The following is a 24040-nucleotide window of genomic DNA, read 5'->3' as shown; positions in this document are numbered from 1 at the left end:
TGAAGAGAATGACTGGTGATCCTAATGAAGTATTGAAATACTTTCTCTGGTTTTGAGTCTCACAAGGGTAGCACCTGCTACATTCTCTCTACCTTACAAAGCCAGAGACTTCTGTAGCAAGCAGTGTTATTGGTTAAACATTTATTAATTGTGACAAGAACACCCAATTTATTTCAGTACTCCATCTTATTTACTGCTCTTTCACCTTTGTATTTTGTATTGAAAAAGTAAAATGAATATTGATAGAGTTAGATATTGATTTCTAAATTTATAGCCTGTTCTCAGCCTGGAGTCAAAGTCACATACCAATAGGTTTGTGTATATTAGTAACAAAGGATGTAGATTTACTTGTACAGCAATGAGAGACGATTGAAGCAAGAAAGTTCGAGCAGCCCGGAGAATTTCATAGTTTCAAAAATGTCATTTGTAAAGGTGAAGAAAAGCTGTGTTGAAAAGCAGTGAACAAAATGGGCGATCATGTGGATGTGGATTGTTAGGAGCTGACACTACTGAAACAGGAGGGTTCTATTCTGCCTTTTTTACTAAGATAAATGTTGTGGTTTGTGGATGCTTGTTACAGCCCCATCTGTGTTCTACTGAGCCTAGATAGTTAATTAGTTTATCAAGTACCAAAAAAGATACTAGTACTTCCTGTGATTTCTTTTAAGAATAAGGTGGTGTACATTATAAACATCTGGTTTTTTGCACAGCTTCTTCCATGAAACCAATATTATTTCAGTGATTCTAGACAGATTTGGGGCCAGGTAATTCTCAGTGACTTCAAGCCCTCTCTGACTACCTGAGTGGTAGAGCTATTTCATATGACACCCTGACATATTCCATTGCAGCAATACAGTGCCCTCAAGTTTGTATAAAAACCTCTTAGACAAACTAATACATTGTCATGGAAATAGCCCTGCCAAAACTGGGTCCAGTGTTAATGAAAATAATAACAAAACAACAACAAAAAATAATTTGTATGCAAGAGAAAGTACGTTGTCTGCAGAGAATTGTTACTACTGGAAACCTTGAAACCTATGAGAATGTTTAGAGTCATTTCAGTCTTAGATTACCAATTTTAAGTCTCATATCAAACCAGTAGATGCTACAGAATTTTCGATGCCATGTTCATACACTGAATATGCATTTAGCCCAGTTCCTTTCCTATTGACTCGGTCTTCTGTACAAGCTTTTTTTCTCAATCAGCTCCTGTTAAATCCTGAAGACCTTTTAGATTATCTTTCTCTCTTTTTTTTTTTTTTTTTAAGAAACCTCTAAATCTTGACTGTTGGAAAAAATCATCAGATTCTGCTTCACATCTGTGGGATGCTAATAACGTGATTTACAGAATGTAGAAAGTTTGATTCATAAGAAAAAAAAAGTTGTGTGCCTTGCAAATAGCCATTTATTTCTATTTGAAAATAGTCTTTTTGCTCTGATGTTTACATAGCATGTTTTACAGCTTGGAGCAGTGATGAAAACCTGCAAAGATTAATTTTAAAAAGAGAAAGCTATTTTGTAGTTAAAATACAGAGAATGTGCATATAAAATATATAAATTGTTATACATGTTATAGGCACTAATACTTTCATTTTGCAAAAGCAAATTTCAGATGTCATTTTCTTTATCTAGTTGGCATGTTGCATGCTACACTTCTGGCTGGTACTGATTGAAATGACCAAGTTAAATGTCTCATTTTAAAGAATGTGTTTTAATGAAAAATATGACAGATTCTTAATTACAGCAGAAATACTGAGCACTGCTATAATGCCATCATGACTCACTTTAACAAGGTAATCAAAAGAGTACATGTTTTCATTCCTTTTTAAAAATTGCCAACGGAACAGCTAAGCAAACTATTTTGCTGATGCTTAATATGTCAGTGATTAAAAATCAGACCTGAATATCTGCAGTACTGAAACGATGATTTGAAAAAGATTGTGATTACACTGTGATAACAGAGGTGGCTGAGGCTGAGTTTGTGGTGAAGGTCAACTTAGTGACATAGTTGCAGAGAAAGGGTAGACTTTTGTGTACTTGGATGAACTGGCAGTAAATTCCCACAACTCTAGGCACTATGCCCACTTCCTTTTTAGCTTGGTCACTGCTTTTCCATCTACTAAATGTACAACTCCGTAGACTGAAATCCCTTTTCACAGGCCAGTGCAACATTGGCATGTGCTGTAACGCTTTCCCTTATTGTGTTGTGCCATTTCTTATCCTTAGTCTACCAAAGTCCTTTCTGAGGTACGCAGCATATCTTCTTGGTCATCCAGCCTATGGATACTCGTTCTTGTTTGCTTGCTTTCTGCAGCAGATAAGATTTTAGGGCCTCCTTTCTGGGGTTTTAGGGGTTTGGTTTTGGGGGGTCTTTGGGATTTTTTTTGGCTACCTTATTGTCTCACTAGATCAGTTTAAAGACTGAAAGACTGCAGAGTGCCATCCAGTACTGGAAACTGCTATTCCTGCTGAGCAAAAGACTTTTCATGTTGAGCTGTCGTCATTGGTTCAAGCACTGCCCCCTACATATGAACAGCAGAGCAATGAGGAGAGTTAGGTAGCAAACTTCAGAAGAAAAGATCCACAATGCAAAAAGAAACCAACATTATATTTGGAATTTCCTGATGGATTTCTTGTGATCTAGAGAGAAGACAATATTCTTCAGACTGTACACAAAGACAATACAAGGTCAAGAAGAAACCATCAGGTTTATAGGAGACAACAGTACCCATCTTTTCTAAATGCCATCATCTTCTCAAATGTGTAAGGTTCAAAAATAATTTCCCAGATTACTCTGGGTGTCTTTCCTAAGGTAGCTGTTTCTTTCTGGTTGTGGAAAGCATTCAAATTGCCTCTATTGAGGGTTGGACTCAGTGATCCTTAAGGATCCCTTCCAACTTCAGATATTCTATGATTCTATGGGTTTTTTTGACTTCACTTTCAACAATCATAAACAAGTTTAAGAGAATATCACCAATGAGAGCATCCTTAATATATAAGAAATTTCTGCTCAAAAAAGGCTAAACCAGGTGTTTTTTCAAATTCCAAAGGTAGGTCTCATTAGACAGTTGTATACTTGAGGAATAGGTTTCAGTGAAACTGAGAGATCAGTTGTGTGCTCTGCAAGTTCTGCTCATTCTCCACCAAGCACAATAATAAAGTGGTTCCTCACAGAGAGGAGCCACCTCCATTTTAGGTGCAGTTTGTTAGAACCATCACCTTTTTCATGATGTGCATTGTGCAGATTTCCTAGAACTCAACCAATAATCATAGAATGTCCTGAGTTGGAAGGGACCCGTGAGGATCATCGAGTCCAACTCTTGTCCCTGCATAGGACAACCCTCAAATCTACTCCATGTGTATGAGGGAGTTTTCTCTACTTGAACACTGTCAGGCTTGGGGCTGTGACACCTCCCTGGGGAGCCTGTTCCAGTGCTCCACCACCCTCTGGGTGAAGAACCTTTTCCTAATGTCCAACCTAAACCTCCCCTGGCACATCTTCCTGCCATTCCCTCGGGTTCTGTCATTGGTCACTAAAGAGAAGAGTTGGCGCCTACCCCTCCTTCTCCCCTTGTGAGGAAGCTGTAGCCGCCATGAGGTCTCCCCTCAGTCTTCTCCAGGCTGAACAAACCAAGTGACTCTAGCTGCTCCTCATACAGCTTCCCCTCTAATAAAAGCAATACCTGGTATTTTTGTCAGTCTGCTTTAGGTTGGTAATACCAAAGGACTTTTGGTAACCAGAGAAGGTTTGGGAGTTAAAATGTGCAAGGAAGAAGTACGTGTCGTTTTTCCCCAGTCAATATAACTTCATATCCCAGCTCTCCACAGCAACCTCTCAGTTGATAGTGACTAGTTTTCCTTTCTCCCAAGGGAACAGGGAGCACTGCTGCAAAGAGTCCCTGCTATAGATTATGAAAATTTCACTTTCTTAAAGGTTTGTTAGCATGTGATTTACTTTTCGAATAAGGAAAGAGGCCTATGCATAAACTTGATAGCTTTATGCAGAAGGTTTTTGCCATTTCAGAGGAATAAAAATAGCTGCTTTAAGATATGAGAAAATATTTTCATAATGTGAGAATATAAAATTAATTGGTCAGGTTTCCAGTCCAGGCAAGTTTGTGTTTCTTTCTATAAAAGCTTTGCAATTGGTGGAAAAGTTTCTGATAAAAGCTGCTGTAGATGCCTATTATATTCTGGATTTCATAAAGAAAATTTTTTATTTCCACTACAATGAGAGGAAACTTTGATTTATTGATTGTAAGAGAATTTTACCTTTCGGCCTATATATTGACACTGCCAATGCTAATGTAGTAACTAAGATTTACGTTCTGATGCCTTCATTACTGATAGAGGGATCACAGCCAGCACTGCTTGCATAAGTAAATAGGCAAATGGTTATTTAGCCTGTAGTAAAAATTATGCAGATGTATTTGCCTAGTTTTTAATGAAATTATCTTCATTTTTAATTTAAGATTATTTGACAGAAGATAATACTGTAAACACATAGGCACAGAATAGGCAATAGAAGTGGAACCTCAGCTCCAGTATCCTGGCAATTCATCCCATCTTGGGTTAGAGTCAGATAGAGCTACCCTGATGTGCGTAGTCCTAATAACAGTTTAATCCTTGATCTTTCTGCTGAAATTAACAGTAACCGCACTGTCCATTTTGAGAGTATTACTGCGATTTAAATCCTTCCCTGTGGGTTTCAGTGTAAGGGTACAAGTCTCTTTGTAAAAGTCAGGGAATGCTTATCAGAAGGGAGCAATGTTGCTGAGTTTTAAGGGGTCTGAGCAGAGCTTTGGAGTGGTCCCCAGTGAGAACGCATCTTCCGAAGTGCCGTCAGTGACGGTCTTTCTGTCAGTGTAGACAAGGCGTAAAACAGACCTCTTTGGACCCAAGTGAAAAAATAGTCTTGTGTATCCCAGAGATTCCCCTTATGGGGGGAAAAATGGGAATCTAAGAATTCCAACTCTCACCAACCAGTTTTAGAGGTAGTAAAGACTGAATGGGTGAGAAGTTACACTTTACACACAGCATAGGCAAATGAAGTATGGAAGGAGAAGAGCACCTGAAAATCCAGTTCCAAGTGGTTGGTGATACTGGATGACCAGTTGAACTTGAAATTTAGTGTCCCAGTTTTCATCAGTGTGTGAATTTATGTTTCTATATTCAGGAGAGTGAAAAATTGATTTAAATCTAGGGTCTATGCTGCAAGAAAGAATGCATTTACCTATGCCACAGTTATGAGACAATTCCTTTAATACCCCTTGCAATGGGGCAGTAGGAATGAAACTATGGCAGCGCCAATATTAACAAAACTCTGCTGTGGATGCTCGATAAATATGGAGGTTTCCAACACCTACTGAAGTTATAGCTCTGTCCTCTCTGCTATTTTTGTCTCTGTGCTAGCTAGAATAAAACATAGTGCAAGCAGGCTCACCAGGCACAGTCTTAAATAGCTTGGTGTGAGAGATATATAAGAATTTGGTATAAAAATGCAATATCAAATATTTAGCTAAATAAGCTGGCATTTTCATAACTGTTCTTTTTTAGATACACAGCCATAGTACACTGAATTTTGAAAGCCACTGCATGTACTGATTTTAAAAATAACAGCATGGAAGTTGGTTACATTCATGATGCTGACTGCACAATTATCCAAAATGCTTTTAAGAACATAAACATCTAGGCAGTCCGATTCCCATTTTGCTAGTTAGAGAGAGCTGGCATAAAAAGACACTACAGCAATGTACTATTCTGTTTACATTCCTCGTACTATTGTCAGGGATCAGTCCCTGCTGTTCTGAGCTCACCTGTCTAGCGAGAAGTCAGAAAGGAAAAGAAGAGATGGAATATTAAACACTTTCAGAAGATGAGGGGGAAAGTGCAGTAGCTTTTAAAGTGAAGCAGCATGTATCATTTCTCCTTCCATTGGCTGTTTATCCAACATCAATACGACACTTTAGGAGCCAAATTACTAAACAAGCTGCCAATTAGGCTTGCAGTCAGCTGGATAGATTAGTGGCTAAGAGAGGCAGATACAAGATTTTCATCTCTTGAGCCAATTACGCAAGTGAATTACCATCCACAATGCTCCTTGGAAGATTTGAGGTAGAAAGACTGACTCTGCTGTGATAGACATAAGTGAGATCCAGGGTAGGGGGTAAGGGGTTAGCAGGCCATGTATTGCAAAAATTACCCAAGCAAGAAGAGATCCTTCTAGGAAAGGATTTAAAGGATTTAAGGCTGCTGGGAGCGAAAGAAGAGGAAATAATAGTTGTGGTATGCTCTGCAAAGGCATTGCTGTTCTGCTCACAAGTCTTAATCATATAAAAGAAAGATGAAAGGCCAAGACTATATTTATGTACAGTGTCATTTTCTCAGAACTGTTTAAAGACCCATTTTCTTAACATCAAAAATAGTTCAGTGGCCAGAGATGAAATACTTCAATATGCCTTCATTCTTTTCTTACAACTGGGGAGGAGGGGAAAAAAAAACAACCAAAAAATATCTTAAATAAGGGTTATTTAAGAGATTGAACCTAACTGTATTCTGATTTTATTCACCCAATATAAACCAAACATACTTGATGTTAGTCTTATCCAGCAATTGAACCATGCAAATAAATGCTGTCACAATAGTGGTTTATGGGGTCGCAGTTCCTTATTATTCTTTAATAAATGGTAACTTAATTGATGAGCTTTCATTTTTTTAGAAGCATTTTTGCAAATAAAATCGATCTGTCAGATCAAAACTGTGCATAGGCTCGTTTGTTTCCTGCTGAAGATGTTGTACACTGGTGTAACATCATTTCTTAAATATGAAGCAAATTTAAAACCTGAACTTTTGCAAGCTGTTGTATCCAAAAATGATTAAACAGATGTGGAGCCTGCAGCAGCATTAGACCTCTGATCTGATTTTAGCTTACAGATGGAATTAAATTAATTCATGGCAATCACTGTAAAATCAAGGCTGTGGCACTGAATGCTAGTGTACCTCTTAACCAGGACATACCTGTCTCAACAGCTGTTAAGAAAAAATTACGTACCTTTATTTTTCATTGAAACCAGCCTTTAATGCCATCATAAATATCATACCAAAATTAACAAATGTGATGACTTCTTTGTTTTCCCTTTCCCTATTTTGCCTCTTTCTACTCAGAGGTTCTGTATTCCGTGTATGTAAGGTCATATGCGTAATACTTGTAGACCTTGCAGCGTGTCAAAGGTTTGAGGTCTGGCTTTTTTTTTATTTCAGTTTGCAGTATTGCAAAGAGAAGGACCGTAAGTGAGGGTATTTTACAGCGCTGTCTTTTTAAAGCAAGTTACTCTTCCTCAGTGTTTGCTCCTCACTCATGTAATGGTGGCCACTTCTACACTACTCATCTGGTAGATCAGGAACCAAATTGTTACAGTTGCTAAAAACATTTTCAAGCCTGTGGAAAGAAAAGGGTCTGCACAGGCCAGAGTCTTCCTCATAACTCCTGGAACCCCATAAAGCCTCACACAGCAGTAAACTTAGAAAAATGTATCCCTGCTTTTTTTTTTTTTTTTCCCTTAATTCATCTGATTTTGCGTAGCTGTTTTTTGTGGGATGGTGCAACGGGTTGATTTTGCTCTTGCTCCTGGGTGGGTTGAGGCCAAACACGTCCCAGAGGTAGCACAGCCCTTTTGAAGGCCAATGTGCTGGGACCATTCTCTCTCACAGTCCCTACTGGCTGGTCCAAGAAGTGCCACGGGCATGAATTAAAAACTGAACTTGAAGATGAATATTGCAAGGACAATTACTGCTTTTAATTAGAAAATAAAAGCCCAAAGCACAGGAATGGGGGTCTGGGGAATAGCTCACAATGTAGCATGATTTTTAAGAGCTCTCTCCTGTCATGCAGTCAATCAGCAATGCAATTTTTTTTTTTTTTCTGGTTGCTTATAGGTGGTGGAATGGTGAAAAAGGGCAATACCATTATCTGTATTCTTCTGATTTAAGTAAAATATGTTGTGTTACAGATTAATATTCCTGCAATTTTCACCCGTCATTTGAAAACCTTAAGACATATGTAGATGATTATTTATACAAAAACTGACTACACTGCAAAAAAATGGCCTGTGTATATTAAATCTCGCAATTAAAATAAAAGCTACCCATATTCACCTCATTTGCAAGGAGTAATTAGTCAACTAGTAATATAGGCAAATCGGGTGGCTTTTTGATTTCGACTTATTCTTGCTACAACAGGAAGCCTCCAAACACGTTATCCTTTGGACAGTGTGTGCTGTTTAATTGTTTGCCCAAAAGTGAGTTGAGAACCAAGTTCGTGGTGGTTTCTTTTCTTTTTCTGGTTTTAATCTGGTGACATATAAGAATAAAACAGAATTCCTCAGGAAATATTTCAGTATGTACAATGGAAGGAAAAACAGTTATAATACACATTGTAGAAGTACTTTAAGACAAAAAGCATGCCAATTATTCTGTCAGTCACAGAAAAAAAAATTGCACTACTTAAAAAAAAAATCAAAAAAAGGAGCATCAGTTTATTAAAAAATAACACATCAGGGTACAGATTGTTCTTTCGTATTTTTTTTGTGAGGTTGCTCTGGTGGTTTTGAGAATCGAAATTCATCTAGGAAGATAACATCTGTTACAAGAGAAGGTCTGTGGGTTTTTCCCCAAGTAAACTAACAAAAAATCTGTTTACATTGTCTCTGGCTATGCCTTGCATCCCATTCCAGCAGCATTGCTGTCTTTGCCTAAGCAGCATTATGAATGGTTTAATATTTCCAATTCTTGGATGTCATGAAATATACTCTTACCATTGCTCTTTCCTGTCTGGCAGATCTGTTGGATTTTTCTTCCCTTGTAAGTTTCCCCCTTAATTGTTCCACAGATGTTCATTGGAATGATGCTCCATTCCTAACTATCACTTGTTCTGAAAAGTGGACCAAAACAGACTTCCAGGATTTTACCTGTGAGGTTTGCTGGAACTTTTGTTGAAACAGTAGCTTTTTTTCTTTCCCTTTTTTTGAGCTAGAAAGGATAACCAAGAAGGTTGCGAAGCCTGTGTTGTGTATGCCAGGCAGTGTCAGGGACTCGTCTGTATGAAAATTGCCTCTGCCTGTGGGGGCCTGAAAAGAAAGGAAGTCTTGGACGTTGAATTTTGTGCTGGTCAGTTCAAGAGGAATCCTCTTGGGGACTGGAGGCTGCTGACTTAAAAGCCTTTATTTTAAGCCTAGCATTAAGCATAGCTTCAAACCAGTATTAAAGGATGCCTCCTCTCAATGCATTTCCCTTTTTCTTTGACTCAGGAACTGAGATATACTAGGCAGCTGTCTACCTTTTATGTAGCCAGCGTTTTACTGAATATGAACAGATCTGTAGTGGATAAAGCTGGAGTACTGTAAATTCGTCTTCACAGTCACCATGAGGGTTTTAATGTGCAGCTCTCATTTTGAACTTCTGTCTGTGCATGTGGTTTCCGCTGTGGGGCTTTGCCATTTGTATGTGTGTGTGTTAAATAGGACTTTTCAGAAGTGTATGTTCAACTTTTCTTATGTTCTTGTTCAGCAAGTTAATATAATGATGACCCAGCTGCTTGCCAGTGGAAAATTCTTCACTGAAGACATAGTCTCCAAAAACACAGAACCATAGTCTCCTTCTACAGTATTTTTCAAAAGGTAGCATGCCATAATAAATAGGTAAAGAGTTAAACAGTTAATATTTGAAGCTGAGCACGTGCAGGTTTTTTGTGCAGTTGTCAGGGGTGGAGATGTTGAACAAAGCTGAAAACAAAATCCAGCTGCATACATGCAATTGCTTGTATTAGTTCAAAAACTTCAGCCCTTTTAAAAACTGTATTGTGTAACTTGATAAGTTTTACTGCAGATTCTTGAAATAAATATCATTTGTATCCCTCATACAAGACAGTTATATATAGGAAGGCTTATCCATGCATCACCTCCAAACTCTAGCTTGAGGAGTTTGGTTGATGAGGGGAAAAAAAAAAAATACAGCTTTGTTACTCGTCGTTCTTTTTTATGATGTATTAATGGAAAAAAATAATGTTATTTTTTAAAAAAATGAATCTCATTTTAACACTTGCAATCCTGATGACCTGTTCTGTATTATGTGTGTAGCTTTTCTCAGAGGTCTTGATGGTAAGGAGAGAAAAGTGCAAACAACACTTAATGACATGGAAAATACCAAAATAAACTTGGATGTATCACCTCTCACAGTGTTCAGGAAAAGAGAAACTGAGTAAAAGTAGAGCTGAATTTCAGAATAGTAGACCACTTTTCTGTACTGTTTCTGTAGCAGCTGTAATTTTTTTAATCAGAAATTATTTATTCTGTTTTGTTGAAAGAGATCTAGAGCATTGGTAAATATTGCTAAGAATGGAAAGGTGGTCGTGATACTATGATGTACCTCGGCATAGTAACTGTATATGACAAGAAATTCAGGTAATCTTGCTGATGTGTGTTCTTTGACACTGATGTAAAATCCACTGTATTGGAATATAAAAGATCTATAACAATATTTGTCATACTTAAAAACTGAATGAGTCTTTAAAAACATTAAAAATAAAGCAAAGCATAAGACTGTGTTATTTAGAATCATATACACTGAGGAGGTCAACATGTGCAAAGACAGCCTGTTCTAGCAACCTGTTAGGTGAATTAGGAGAATAAGAAGGTTTAAAGCTTTAAGGGAGATTATCCTGCTCTTCTCCACATGGCAGGCAGTGCTGATTAATGCTGTGCGTTTCTTTAATCTCAGGGTTTGTAGGTGAAAACACCCAACCAATCCCAGAAAACAACATTGGAAATAGAATGCTTCAGAGTATGGGCTGGACCCCTGGCACGGGCCTTGGACCAGACGGCAAAGGAATAGCAGAGCCCATACGAGCCATGCAGAGACCAAAAGGACTTGGACTCGGATTTAGCTGACAGAAATGCACTCTGCCTGTCTGAGAAAAATAAAGCTCAAAATTAATTTTAAAAAGACGAAAAAAAAAAAAAGGCAAACATGTTATTTGTTGTGATGAGCAAACCCAGTTATTCTTCTCTCAAAGATCACTGAAGTCAATGTGCTTCACGTTAGCGACACCAGCTGCAAGGTACGGCCACAGAGACAGAACCGGCATTCAAGTCTAACTTTCTAATGGTGCTAAAATGTACAAAAAATTCTACTTTTTTATTTTATCTGGTCTTAAAGTTTGTATTAAGCATAAGATTCGGTATATTCACTTTTTTTCATAAAAGCTTGCGACACAGCAGGTTTTAGTATAGAAGAAAATTTTTTTTGTAAGTATAATTTCATCTCAAGAGTCTTGATAAGATTTGTCAAGGAAAATGGAACTTTTTACAGCTACTGTGTTTTTCCCCTTTTCAGGCAGAGTTTCCAAACCCATTTTTTTTTTAGCATTTAACAATATCTGAGGATAAGCTGTCATTTTGCCCATAAGATATACACGTTTCCCGCTGGAAGGTGATATGGTATGCAATTTTGTATAGGAGCATGAAAAATGGCTTTGTCGTCATAGGAATGCTATTCCAACACCGTTATCGTGCAATGTATCACTGTCTTCCACATTCAAGCTGAAAAGTAAAGCTTTTCTACTTGTTTTTACATTTACAAGATTCTTTTTTCCAGCAAGTATTTTAAAAAATACAAAGTTTATTGTGACTTTGAATTTCCCTTTATATTAATAATCCTCAGTGTTTCCACATTTAAGAATAGTTTGAGCTTTGAACCGGGAAATTGTATTTTGAAGATGACTGTCTTTCAGTGTTTACATTCTGGGTTTTGGCATATTTTAAACAATGCAGTGTGCAACATGGTGTTATCGTTTGTTTTGTGATCGTGCTGGTGCCAATGAGCCACAACCTTTAAGGATCATGAACAAAAAAAGGGCAAGGAGAAGCAGGATTAGGATGGAGGAAAGGAAGGAAAAGGATACTTTGCCATCTTGCAAATCTAAGCTGGCAATTTAAAATCAAGAGGGATCATTAAGTGTTTTAATCAGTATCCTAATGTACCTAATGTCAGCAGAAGCAATTTCATTAAGCACCAACCAATCAAGCTCCTAGGGTACTTATTGGTCTGCAATATAAAACAAATTCCACTTTAAAATTAAATGATAGGGCTGAAGGAAACTGTTGTTCAAATGGAATAAGGAGAATATCCTGTGTCACCGTCCCCCCACTGCCCACCCCGTAGTAGCGGCAATATTCACCCTGACTGCATAGGGAACATGATTTGATTCTCCAGTCTTTTTTTTCTTCAAGAGGAGGATCTCTCCCTTCCTATGCTCCCAAACCGCAGAGGAAAATACTTCTAGATGCTTGCAAATGTATTTCCTTACAATAAAAAGAGCACAGCTTCCTTCATGGGACTGTGAAACACAGTCATTAATTTTAAGAAGTGTTTTTATTACTTTATTTTTCTTTCAACTTCACCCATTTTCCAGAAAAATAATACTAGGAAAATAAGAAGTAGCAGCATTATAGCATTGAATTTGCTTAAAAAAATTGTTCATGCTTTCCACTGTGAGTACTGTTGGTTTGGGAACATTATTTCACCATACACATAGTGTAGAGTGTAAAAGGTTAGTACCTCATATTGGTTTTATTGCTAGCTGAATGCACGTCTTCTCTGAGTTTCAGCAGAACTATTTCTTTCTGTTTAAATACTGGATATGATTGCGCGGTTTTTCTTTTTGCAATATGAAACTTTAAACAGACTTGGGATTTGTAATCAACACAAAATACTTTTTATTAGAAGGTTTTGGGACATGAGTTCACCACTTTGATATCTCTTGCACAACTAAACTGAATTAAATACATTCCATATCTAAAGTATTTCAGGGCCACATAATTGCAAAGGGCTGAGACCCTGAAATTCTGCCGCTTGCAGAGGTGCCCGCTTGTGTGTTCTTTACAATAGTGAATTTATGTGGCATGCTCCCGTTCTTTCAATGCAGTGTGCTACTGAGGGCAAGTGAATTCTAAAAGCCTCTTTGTATTGTACACCACAGTCAAAAATTCCTAAAATTAATTTTCAACATCTGAATTGTGAAATTGAATCTTTAAATTGTGGTTTTTCTGTAAAGGTATGCTCATTCTCTGTTAAAATTCCATTGTTATGCTTTGGTTACCACACTTACGTATCTTGGGCTGGAAATTCTATGTATGGCACATATAGCACTTGTTTGAAGTATTTCTGTATCAGTAGTTCCTCAAGAAATCAGTCTGCAACTCCAAAAGTACTTGAAAGTATTTCCTGTTTTAAACAGATAAGAGGGAAATAATGGAGACACGTTGAGAGAACCTCTTTAGCCCGTTCAGCTTTTTATTCATCCATTTATACAGATAGAGTGAAGCAGCCAACCTAGTAAACAATCATAATGGAAGAACTTTTTAGTCTGATCGGGAATCTTACAACTTTTTGTTTTAAATCAATCTACTAGTGAGTAACAGACATTAAGACTAGTCAAATTGATTTTGATATAGAGATAGATACACCTTGGCTGTTTTCCAGCAGGTATTCTCATAGATGCCACAGTTGAACAGTCAACTTCTTCTGTTGGAAGCTGTAGAACAAAGTGATTTATTAAGATATTTTAATGTAGTGTTTTGAGATACTTTTATGTTGCAGTAATATTCCTATTCTGGCTCATTTCATTTGTTTTTCCACATCTGCAGGAGTGGTTTTAAAGATATTCCAGTAGTGTGATTTTGCAGTTAAAACTAGTGTTAAGAAACAAAACAAAAATGCTTTGCGTTTTTCTTTTTCAAGCCATTTCAATGTTAGCTGGCTTTGAAAAAAGTCAGAGTACATGGATTTTTTTTTCTTCAGGTCTTTCCCATACCTAACTTTCAATCATACCATGATACCTACTGTAAATCTGGCTCACATTATTTTAAAATACATATATGAGTACTTTCAGATAATAATTCTTAATGACTGTGACACTGAAGTTTTTTTTACCTACATAAATAAATATAGGATCCTCCCATATCTAAAAGTTACCATTCAGCACTTGACAGATTCTTTCCATTTAGTTGTTGGATTAATCAGTAGCTCAGCTGTTACCATGATATTACTCCTCTGCAGAATGTTTAGTGAAGAGACATTAAGTATTATCGGCATTGCGTTTTGCTACATGTTCCATGGTGTCTCAAAATTCTGTGAATTGACCCATTAACTGTTAATAAAATAAACCCACGAGCAGTATCTTATTTTTAAATAAATATTTGTCAAAGTCAGAGAAGCATTGTCAATATGCTCATTTTAACAAGTTTGTCCCTGCATCTGTCTTTCTGCAATTAGGTCCATCTTGGGTGTATAATGGCAGTAAATAGCTAAATCATATGTATAGAACGCTTTGCTTTAACAACACAAATGCAAGATGAAATAAAATAAATGGACTTCATTCTTCATGGGTTTTGTGTGTTCTTTTCTTTAAACTGACCTTTTCAGTAGTGTTGTTATTTTGTTGCACAGGTGAGTACAGAAACATGCTATTTCTGAAAATATAATTGGGGTTGGTAATATCTTGTACCAAGCAGATGCATATTGTGCTAAAGCTATTATACTACCTTGTGTGTAACTTTTTACTAGTACTTCTTTTCTAGGTGGTCATGATCCAGCTGAAAAGGTTACACCATGACATCAAGAAATGCCTCATTTCAGATGTTTGTGGTACTTTTATTATCATATTCTTTTAAGACGTTTAAACACAAGTTCGCTTTACACTTTAAGTACGTGTATACTTTGATAACTGTGACAGGACCTCAAACCGTTCTCCAAATCTGTTCCTCCAAGGAGAACTCACAGAACCTTTGTTTTACTTCCCCTCTCCCCAAACTCCCAGGACAGTTTTAGTAAAGACATGTCAGTGGTGAGGATCCCCTCCCTCTTACTTTAAAATCAAGAGACCTTTTAATTAGATTTTCATCCCTAGCAGAGTTTTCAGGAGCAGTGGCAGTTGGCACACAGCAATTGCATAACCCAGTTACCCACGATAGAGTCCCATACCTAAGGGCAGGGTGTGTGTTCAGTCTGCAAAATTATTGCTGTGTTGGCCTGTTGTCCAGCTGTAAAGCTAATGTAAAATGCTAAAAGAAGAAATGGCTTTTTTAAAGATTGGTATATGTTTTTGCTTTGAATTCTCCCTGGGAAAGGTTTTATCGTGGTCAAGTGGCGGTTTTTTATAGATACCATATTTAAGATTGTGATTTTTTTTTTTTTTAATGACCTCTCTATACTGTGAAGTCTTGGAGGAAGTGCAGCAATTTCAGCATGGATGTTCTGCTTGTCTGAGGGGTTTTTTGATAATAAAATCTATGTAAAAAACTTTACCAGCATAGATTGATATAACCTGTGTCTGCTCTCTACTAAGTTATAAAGAGTTTGTCTAGTAAAACTGTCAACCAACTTGCGTGCTTTAAGTTATTGTGGAAAACTACAAAAGCAACAAAAGTTTCATGGTTGACTGGTAGTAGGTAACTCTAGTGGAAATGTTTGGGCTTCCTATGATTCTTCTCTCCTGTCCTACAACAAAACAGATATTGGAGGTATTTTCACCATGATGGTATATTGCTTCTATTTCAATATTCAATCTTTAAGTAAAAGGCTGAAAATCACTGAGGTTCTGTAAACCTGCATCTATGAGAATGCTGGTTATTAACAGCTATGAAAAATGGTTTGAATGAATATGAGGTATTTTTTTCTGTACAAAATTATGATTTTGGCATGACTGCACAAAGCATATTGCTATGATGAATTTAAGTATTGGGGAGTCTGACTTTTGAAGTTGTGAATAAGTCATTAGTCTCTAAAGAATGTAGGTTTTGTTTTAATATATTTACACTGATTAAATATGCAGGCTTATTAAAATGATATTATCTTTCAGAGTATTTTATCATAGATACGTTCAGTTTAATTGTGCCTTGTCCTTAGTGGTGTCTTTCATCCTTAATATTTGTGCATTTTTCTGAAAAAGTGTCACCCTATCTATATTTTAAGTGATTATACCCAATGTTTTCTCTCTTAAAATGTAATCTCACATATAATCTCAGTGATGCCACTCAAGATTTTATATCGTTGCTACTAGTCTAGTGAAGTTGTTTTTCAGTACCTCCCTAGGCCAGTTTTCTGAATGGCCTACTGTTGCCTTCATCAGTTGTTTTAAGAGATTTTGACCCTGACAGCCTGAAATGTCTTTAGCCTGTTGAGTTGGCCCCTCTCTTTCCTGTGGCCCCAAGCTGATGCAGACTGGAAGCTGTGTAATGCTTCCTGCACATAAATATCTCCATTGACTTCAAGATGTGAAGTACTACATAGGACTAAAAATAAGCACGCATGCAAGTGTTTGCAGATTGGGGCCTTAACTTCTTTCCCCGTAGAAGATACAAGTCCTAAATTTTCCATGGCATCAGAGTTCCTGCAGACCTCCAGGCTCAGCTGCCCCTTTGCTGGATCGTGCTGGCCCATCTTCAACATTGAGTTTCTTTAGAGCACCTGCTGTAATGTGCACATTGGCTTGTGGTTCCTGTCGGTCTGTCTGTCCTTTCAGTACCAAACGCAGTACATCCCCACTGTTCAGGGAGTCAGGGTGCTGTTTCAAGCTGGAATCTCCAATTTGCACAGCTCAAAGTAACACACGATGAACTGGTCACAGCAGGTTGTGTGGGCCACAGTTGACACCATCAGGCAGTCAGTCTAGTACTTGGTAGTCGATTCTGTCATGTTATGTAGTATTTCATTGCAGCAAAGTAACAAGAAAAAGGGGAAGAAAGTATATGTTTTCAATTTTAAAAGGATATAGCAGAAAAGTAAGAATTGTAGATAATGGAAAGGATCAAAATAATTTCTAAGGCTATGATGCAATGAGAAATCTGAAATCTCTCTTAAATTTGTGGGCAGATGAACAAGGGAAAACATGCATTAGAAGTATACAGAAGGAAAATGTAGATGTCCCAAGTAGTATTTTCTCCAGTGTACACAAAGAAAGCTGTCATGTGAGACAAGGACAAGAACAAGAAGAAATAAGTAATTTCGGTTGTCATTTAAGCTACTATTGTAAGGAATTAAGAAACACATGAAATGTGAAACTCAGCGCCACAAGATACTGAGAAACCAACCCAACATTTTGACCCACCTTTGAAGGATACTGGCAGTTTTAGTGTCTGAGGTAAGTTAAACTTCTCGTGCATTTACAGCTTTGAATCCTTCAAACTTTCTCAGTAAGTCAGCTTAATCAGCTTGTTCTGCACTTGTCTGCTCTCAAACTTCCTCCATCATCTTCTGAACCACCACTTACTGTTGGTGCTGGACCTCAGATTGCTCCCCGGTTGTTCAGTTCCATGAGCTTTGTTTTCTGCTTCAATGAGCTGTGATATTTTGTTTTGGTTTGGTTTTTTGGGTTTTTTTTTGTTTCGCTTCCTTGGAAATTGCATATAAATGGTTTCAACATACAATCCTATAAGGTAGACTTAAGTGGTGCAAGGAGATTCTTTGAAGAATTGGCATTGTAGTGTGTTTTATTTTTTCCTCCCATAAAATGTTTCTGCATTTAACTCCTTGATTTCTTTGAAGACCCTCACTGCTTTTCACCAGAGTCCTGTTGCTTTCTCTCTTGCACAAACTTGGCTGTTTTCTTACAGAATGTTGTGGTGGAGGGACAAGAATTTCTCCAGTTGCATTTACAAGTATGCAAATTTTCAATTCTATACTTTGGGTTTGAAGTCTTAAGAGTTAATTTTGAATGCCACATATGTTGCCTATTTTTTTCAAAAAGTTCCAGCTTCCTCAAGTGTCTGCCATTTGTGAAGAAAGTGGAGTATTGATCTAAAATTTTCTAGATGCCAAACTCTCAGTATATGCAATGCTGGCCTTCATTTCTGGTAGTAATAGATGTGATCTACAACATACACCACACATGCGTAAGTATAGCTAATACAAAATGTAACAATTTCTTGAACATGAATACCAGTGACAGTATGTTAATTTGGATTAAACTCAAGTAGTTCAACTATCTGAGAGGACACTTACATAATCTGTCACCAATTTCTTTTTTATATGCTATGGATATGCCTTATTACTGAAATAAGATACTCTGGGAGCGAGCCAATAATAATTTTAAGGATTTTCTTAATGTGGTGTAAATAATATGTAACAGAATTACCAGGTTGCCTTTATGCTTGTTGCAGTATATAAGTTGATTTACTTTTCATCTTTTTTCACTGAGCATATGAATGCTACTGAATTACAGTTCTTATTAACTGAATTTAGGCAATTTCCACCCATTACCCACAAAGATAACATCAGCTACTAAACAATAGCTCTTGGCCAGGAATTTAATAAAACGAGAAGTCCAGGCAGGGGTGCTGCCACTTGAAAAAGCATTGGAACAAAGAATTTACCATCTAGAGAATCCTCTCACCTTTCAACCTCTATGTGGTACCTACCTGCAGTTTTCCCAGTAGGCACAGGGTTTTCCATGATGAAGGTTCATGGAGAAATGGTGTAGGGCTTCACCTGCAAATCGTAGTCTCAGCACTTGATGTTTGCCTGTTACATTCGTTTATTGCTGACGTTGAGAAGTGTGCCTCTCATAGCTGGGATCTCTTTTGAACATCCAGGGCTATGAACGCTGCTCAAGGCTTCTGGAGAGCTTGGTAATAGAGGCACTTTGCACCAGGTAGGCTGCCTGTGATTGTGACTCTCCCTCTCCGGCTTAAATTTAATAGAATAAAATCTGAATTTGCACTATGGTGTGCCAAATTCATGTCTTCGGAGGAAAAAAAAATCATTCCTTCGAATAAAGCTACTCTCATATGTGATCCAGACTCCATATTCATCCAAAAAGTAAGAATTTCTATGTCAAAGAATCTAATTTCTTGTGAAATTTTGCCTTTTCCAATGACCTGTGGCCAAGACACGCTGTATTCCACAGGTTATTCAGAGACCAGATTACCACAGTCTTCAGCTCTGGCTTTACCAGCTCCCCTCTGCAGGCCAACTACTTAGTCAGGCTCCCTCCTGGAAAATCAAAGAGCCTGGAAGCCTTGACAGTTTGTGCCACCGAAACCTTCTGGCTTCAGGCCCTGCAGCGAGGAGGTCTCACAAAGTCTCTCCAAACTTGCATGTTTCCCATCACAAAGCAAAGAACTGGAAAAACTGAATTCACCTGATGGTTTTTGTAGTTGTGGTATAGCTCCATCACTGGAGGCTGCCCTGGCAGCAATTTCCATGCTTCCGGTCCAGGAGCACCAGTGTCAGAAAACTGGGGAGTCAGAGCTGCCTGAGGTTCCTGCCGGGGAGTCTGCAACATGAGCAGGTCTAGAGACTTCAGGGGTGCAGCAAGTTCTTGGAGCACCAGCTCAAAAAAAAAAAAAAAAGTTTTGGAAACCACATTCTCGTTCCAAAACTGCTTTTGGAATTGTCAAAGTGTCCTGTGAAGGACAGCATCCAAGGCAACTTCCACTGTCTCGGGTAGTGACCATGTTGCCTGTTACTGCAAGTTAAAAATCTCAGTTGTCTTTGCCCTGAGAAGTTTAGGTTATGGTTCTTCTTGATCACTGTACCCCAGCAGACACTGTTTTGCAGCATGTGACCACTCACCCCACAGACCAGTGGCACATTGACTCTGATGACAAAGATGATTAGGAGTCTGGAATATCTTTCTTGTGAAGAAAGGCTGCAAGAGCTGGGTCTGTTCAGCCTGAAGAAGAGAAGGCTGAGAGGGGATCTTACCAATGCTTAGAAATATCTCAAGTTTGAGTGTCAAGAGGATGGGACTGGACTCCTTTCAGTGGTGCCCAATGATAGGATGAGGGGCAACGGGCACAGGCTGAAGCACAGGAGGTTCCATCTGAATATGAGGAGAAACTTCTTTCCTGTGAGGGTGCCAGAGCCCTGGAACAGGCTGCCCAGAGAGGTTGTGGGGTCTCCTTCTCTGGAGACATTCAAGACCCACCTGTGCACATTCCTGTGCAATCTGCTCTGGGTGAACCTGCTTTAGCAGGTAGGGTGGACTAGATGATCTCCAGAGGTCCCTTCCAAACCCAACCATTCTGTGATTCTGCATAATGGCTTCAGGCTTAAAGGTGAGCATGCGGAAGGGCCAGCACCAGTTTCTGTGTTATCATTAGCATCCTGGTAAGTGCAGGCTTGGACTTCATGGAAAGGTCAAGTCTGCTGATCATGGAGTTTGATAGCTACTTGCATGGGCTTAAAAATAGCAGCACAGGCTGCCATTTTACTATGGAACAAAGCATCTGGATCATCTTTGAGGTTCATACATTTGTCATGCCATATCAGTTACAGATACAGATTTTAGGCAGCAGTTTGGGGTGGGGATCATTCCAAATAAACTGCTGCAAGACTAATTGTGTTGGACCATGACGAAAAGGTTGCAATGTCATGGCGAGGGAAGTGTCCTGCGGTGATTTTTGTTACCATCCAGGATAGTGGCTATTTGAAGAATTTTGGCCAGAACCACAGCCCTTCTCTGTCTTTGGTCCTGGCAAATCGAAAAGGCAAAACTAAAAAAAAGATGCAGCCTTATACTGTGTAGTTCAGAAAATTAAGTTATAATATTTATTAATACTTGTATGTGTCTACACAAGCAAACACACATACATGCGTACAGAGGTAGACCTCTTCAGAGAATGGTATAATACATAAAATTATTAAAGCAATAGTTAAGTGTTAGGCCATTTGTTAAATGGTCACCCCACATACCTTACAGAAGTGTGACAAAGCCTTTGGTTCTTCTAAGCCCACATTACTTAAAGGGGTGAGTTGCTTCTACGGAAGTCAGTCTGCAATGTATTGTTTCATATTCTGTCTTTGTGTAAACCCAGCCAGGTTTTTTTAGTTGTCTTCTTCCTAATCAGTGGTAAAGTACATTTAATAGCTCACTTAAGGTGTCATCCATTACTATGAGTTACTGTTAAAACTAATTAATAGAGCTGAAATTATTTTGTAATGAGAAATTGAAGTATTGCAGTGTTAAAAAAAATTACCATTCATAGCTAATTAATGTTTAACAATGCAAATAAGCTGATAATTATTTTTCAAGCCATAGAAAAATTCTGTGACACTTTATATACTACCTTTGTGATCCTAATTGTTTCTGAAAAATACCTTTAGAGAGAAATGGTCTGAAGAAATTTCCCTGGATAAAAGGCAGCTTCTGAAGTGCACAATGAATGAGAACTCTCCTTTTGTTCGTGTGGGGCTGCATTCAGCAGCTGTTTCTCACAATACGTGCTGATGGAGAGAAGGAGAAGGTAAGGGTCACGAAGGTAGGTGGAAGGAGAAATTATGTGGGATCTTGGCCAAAATTTCCTGACTGCACCAAGTCAGCCGTTCTTCTCTTCGGCTGCCATTTTCTCATCACTGTTAACTTTGGTAAATGAAATATGCTCTTACTGTGTTTTAATTTTTTTACCTAACTTTGTAGTCTTTATTGTATTTTAAGATGTCAGTTTAATGTCACAAATTTTGTTTTCATCATTTGGAAGGTGTTGGGTATTATCTTCTTTTTTTTTTTCTTTTGAGTCAACTGGCAATAAATGCTATTTTATTTAGCACTTTTATGATAATATATAATCAACTAGCGAGTGAGTCACAGAGATTCCTGCTGGTGTCCTGCTAAGCACACACGCATTTCTTCATACAGCTGACGTTTTAAGTAGATTCTGATTTCTCTCCAGCAAGACAGTGCCACTGGCTGCCAAGGGTATGATATACTCTTGCCAGTTTTGGTTTTATCTGTACATTAGAGTTGTCTTCTGCCTTTGTCAAACAGCATAAATCATCCTGCAGGTTGCATACACCACCCGCTCTGCCAAAGAAGAGCCTTGAGTGATGGTTCTTAAATTTTCCTGCAGAACGTGGAGTATTTGTTATTGTCCTACTCTCAGCTGCCTGTTCTCCCCCACCCTGGACCTTTCCTTCAGCACTGTCCACTGCTGCTTTTTTACTGTTGAAGTGGTGGTCTGCAAACTGGTGTCAACCCACCTTCCTTAGAAATTGATTTGATTTTTTTTGTTGGTTTTGACCTCAGAGGAGACCTTGTGATCGTAGAATTATATAATACCAGCTTGGAAGGGACCACAGGGATCATCTGGTTTAACCTTTCTTGGCAAAAGCCTGGTCTAGACAAGATGGCCCAGCATCCTGTCCAACCGAATCTTAATGACCTATATAATCTTCTGAGAGTCTCCTGTAATACCGTGTGTTTTGCTGAAAGCCACCGCTTCCGTTTGTGTATTATCTCGCAAAGTATTGCCTGGAAAACATCACCCATTTGTGTCTGATGCTCCCATGCCAGAGGAAAGGAAAAAGAACTGTAAAGGTAATATTTTATTTTCTTCATTCATTTAATTATTTTAAATTGAAATTATTAATTTATGGAAAAGGAGTTCCGAGTCAAGATTTCTGAAAGTTTGGGGTTGGTAGAATTGGGCCTGGAACCAGATGCGAGCTTTGGTCAGTATGTTGTAACCTCCTAAACCAGGGGAAAGAAGCTCGTAGACCAGCAGTAGGTTACTGTGCCAAGGTTTTCCTGCTGTCAGGGAGGTTTGGTATAGCACTTGCTGGTATTTTCCTCATTCTGTATGCTGATGTAATAATTAAAATATTTAAAGCCATTCCATAGGTCAGCTGCATACAAATTTATGTGAAAAATGTCATGAGCGGTGTGGCCACCATGGTTGAAGGTTGAGATTTTTATGGATTCTTTTACCATCTTTGATGAATGTTGTTATGACCCCCTGACTGGATAGTTTTCATATCCATTGAGTAGCCTCATGATCTGCTCCCCGTGCTCTCCAGGACCGAGGGCAGGCTGGCTGGCTGCCCCAGACTTGGACGCCTGGCAGTCGTTTTCCCCACTCAGCTCAGAACAATTATTGATGATAGTCTGAGCACCTTATGGGCTAAAACTTGTGGATGTTTTACAATTAGGCATTTTTTCATGTTGATTTTAATAGGTATTTAAGGAATGTGACGTGAAAAATAACACTTTCAGCAGGTTTATTCTCATCTCTCTTTCATGTTGTGTTTATAATCTTTCAATGATGATTTCTGAAAGTCTTAACCTGCGTTTGTTACAGAGCAACACAACAATTTAGAGAAGCATGTTTTCAGGGCAATTAGTAGTTGTACAAAAATTTTTGCTACTTGCACCTCTAATACAGCTATAGAATTGACTTAAGGTATGGGTTTGATTGTAGTGGTTCAGACTCTGCACTCCACATAGTGTGGATGTTTTCAAATGTTTTAATTTCTAAATGCAACTTCACAAAAGGAGGGAGAAGGCCGAGAAGTCTTCCTGTCACAGCTCTCACGCTCTTGTGTTTTTCCATTGCGCCTGTTAACAACTAGGCTAGAAACAAGCAGCAGATTTTTTTCCACTCGGTGAGTAATTGTCTGCACACCAGTGACAGATGTGCAATATAGCAGCTTCTTCAGGAAAAAATTAACAGTTTGTCCAGCATGTCAGCTTGCTCTTTTTAGTGCTTCGGAGGTCTTGGCCCCATTATGGATGATTTAGAAATTGAGGCAAGCTAAGACCAGCTGCCGGGCTTGAAAGCCTTAGTTAGTAGCCCTCATCTGCATTCCAGTATTCACTTACATCTAGAAATTGGTAGGGCCCCTCTGGCCACAAGATGAGTATGGGCTGACAATGCCTTGATTTGTTGAGAGAGAGAATAAATGGGTTTTTCAGAAGATGAGGAAATATCACCATTACTGGCCAATTTACAGCATTTTATCTGTTCTTCAAACATGTCACTTTTGTTATTGTTGCATGGTAATTACATAGTGAAACGGAAAGAAAACAAATTCTGGTTACATATTCAGATGGATTGCAAAATCATATAATCCTGATAAATGCCCATTTATGATACACACGGATGAAAGGTTCATTTTAATTTTGAATAGCTAGCACAGCCATAAATAGGATATAGGATTAGATCCCACAGAATCCGATTACCTAAAAGCAAATAGTATTTTTCTTCACTTT

The 24040-nt window shown here is 38.2% G+C and overlaps 1 protein-coding gene across 1 annotated transcript in view; it reads left to right on the top strand.

The window, feature by feature from the left end:
• GPATCH2 (G-patch domain containing 2) overlaps window positions 1-14418 on the top strand; it is a 123936-nt gene extending 109518 nt beyond the window's left edge. Inside the window, exon 10 of the mRNA XM_065631008.1 lies at window positions 10774-14418. Coding sequence (XP_065487080.1) covers window positions 10774-10943 — 170 coding nt within the window. The 3' untranslated portion in view covers window positions 10944-14418. The remainder of the gene's footprint in view (window positions 1-10773) is intronic.
• Window positions 14419-24040: the final 9622 nt, after the last annotated feature.

This window comes from Caloenas nicobarica, chromosome 3, assembly GCF_036013445.1.
Source record: "Caloenas nicobarica isolate bCalNic1 chromosome 3, bCalNic1.hap1, whole genome shotgun sequence".
Taxonomy (NCBI): domain Eukaryota; kingdom Metazoa; phylum Chordata; class Aves; order Columbiformes; family Columbidae; genus Caloenas; species Caloenas nicobarica.
This window is presented reverse-complemented; position numbering and strand designations above follow the sequence as displayed.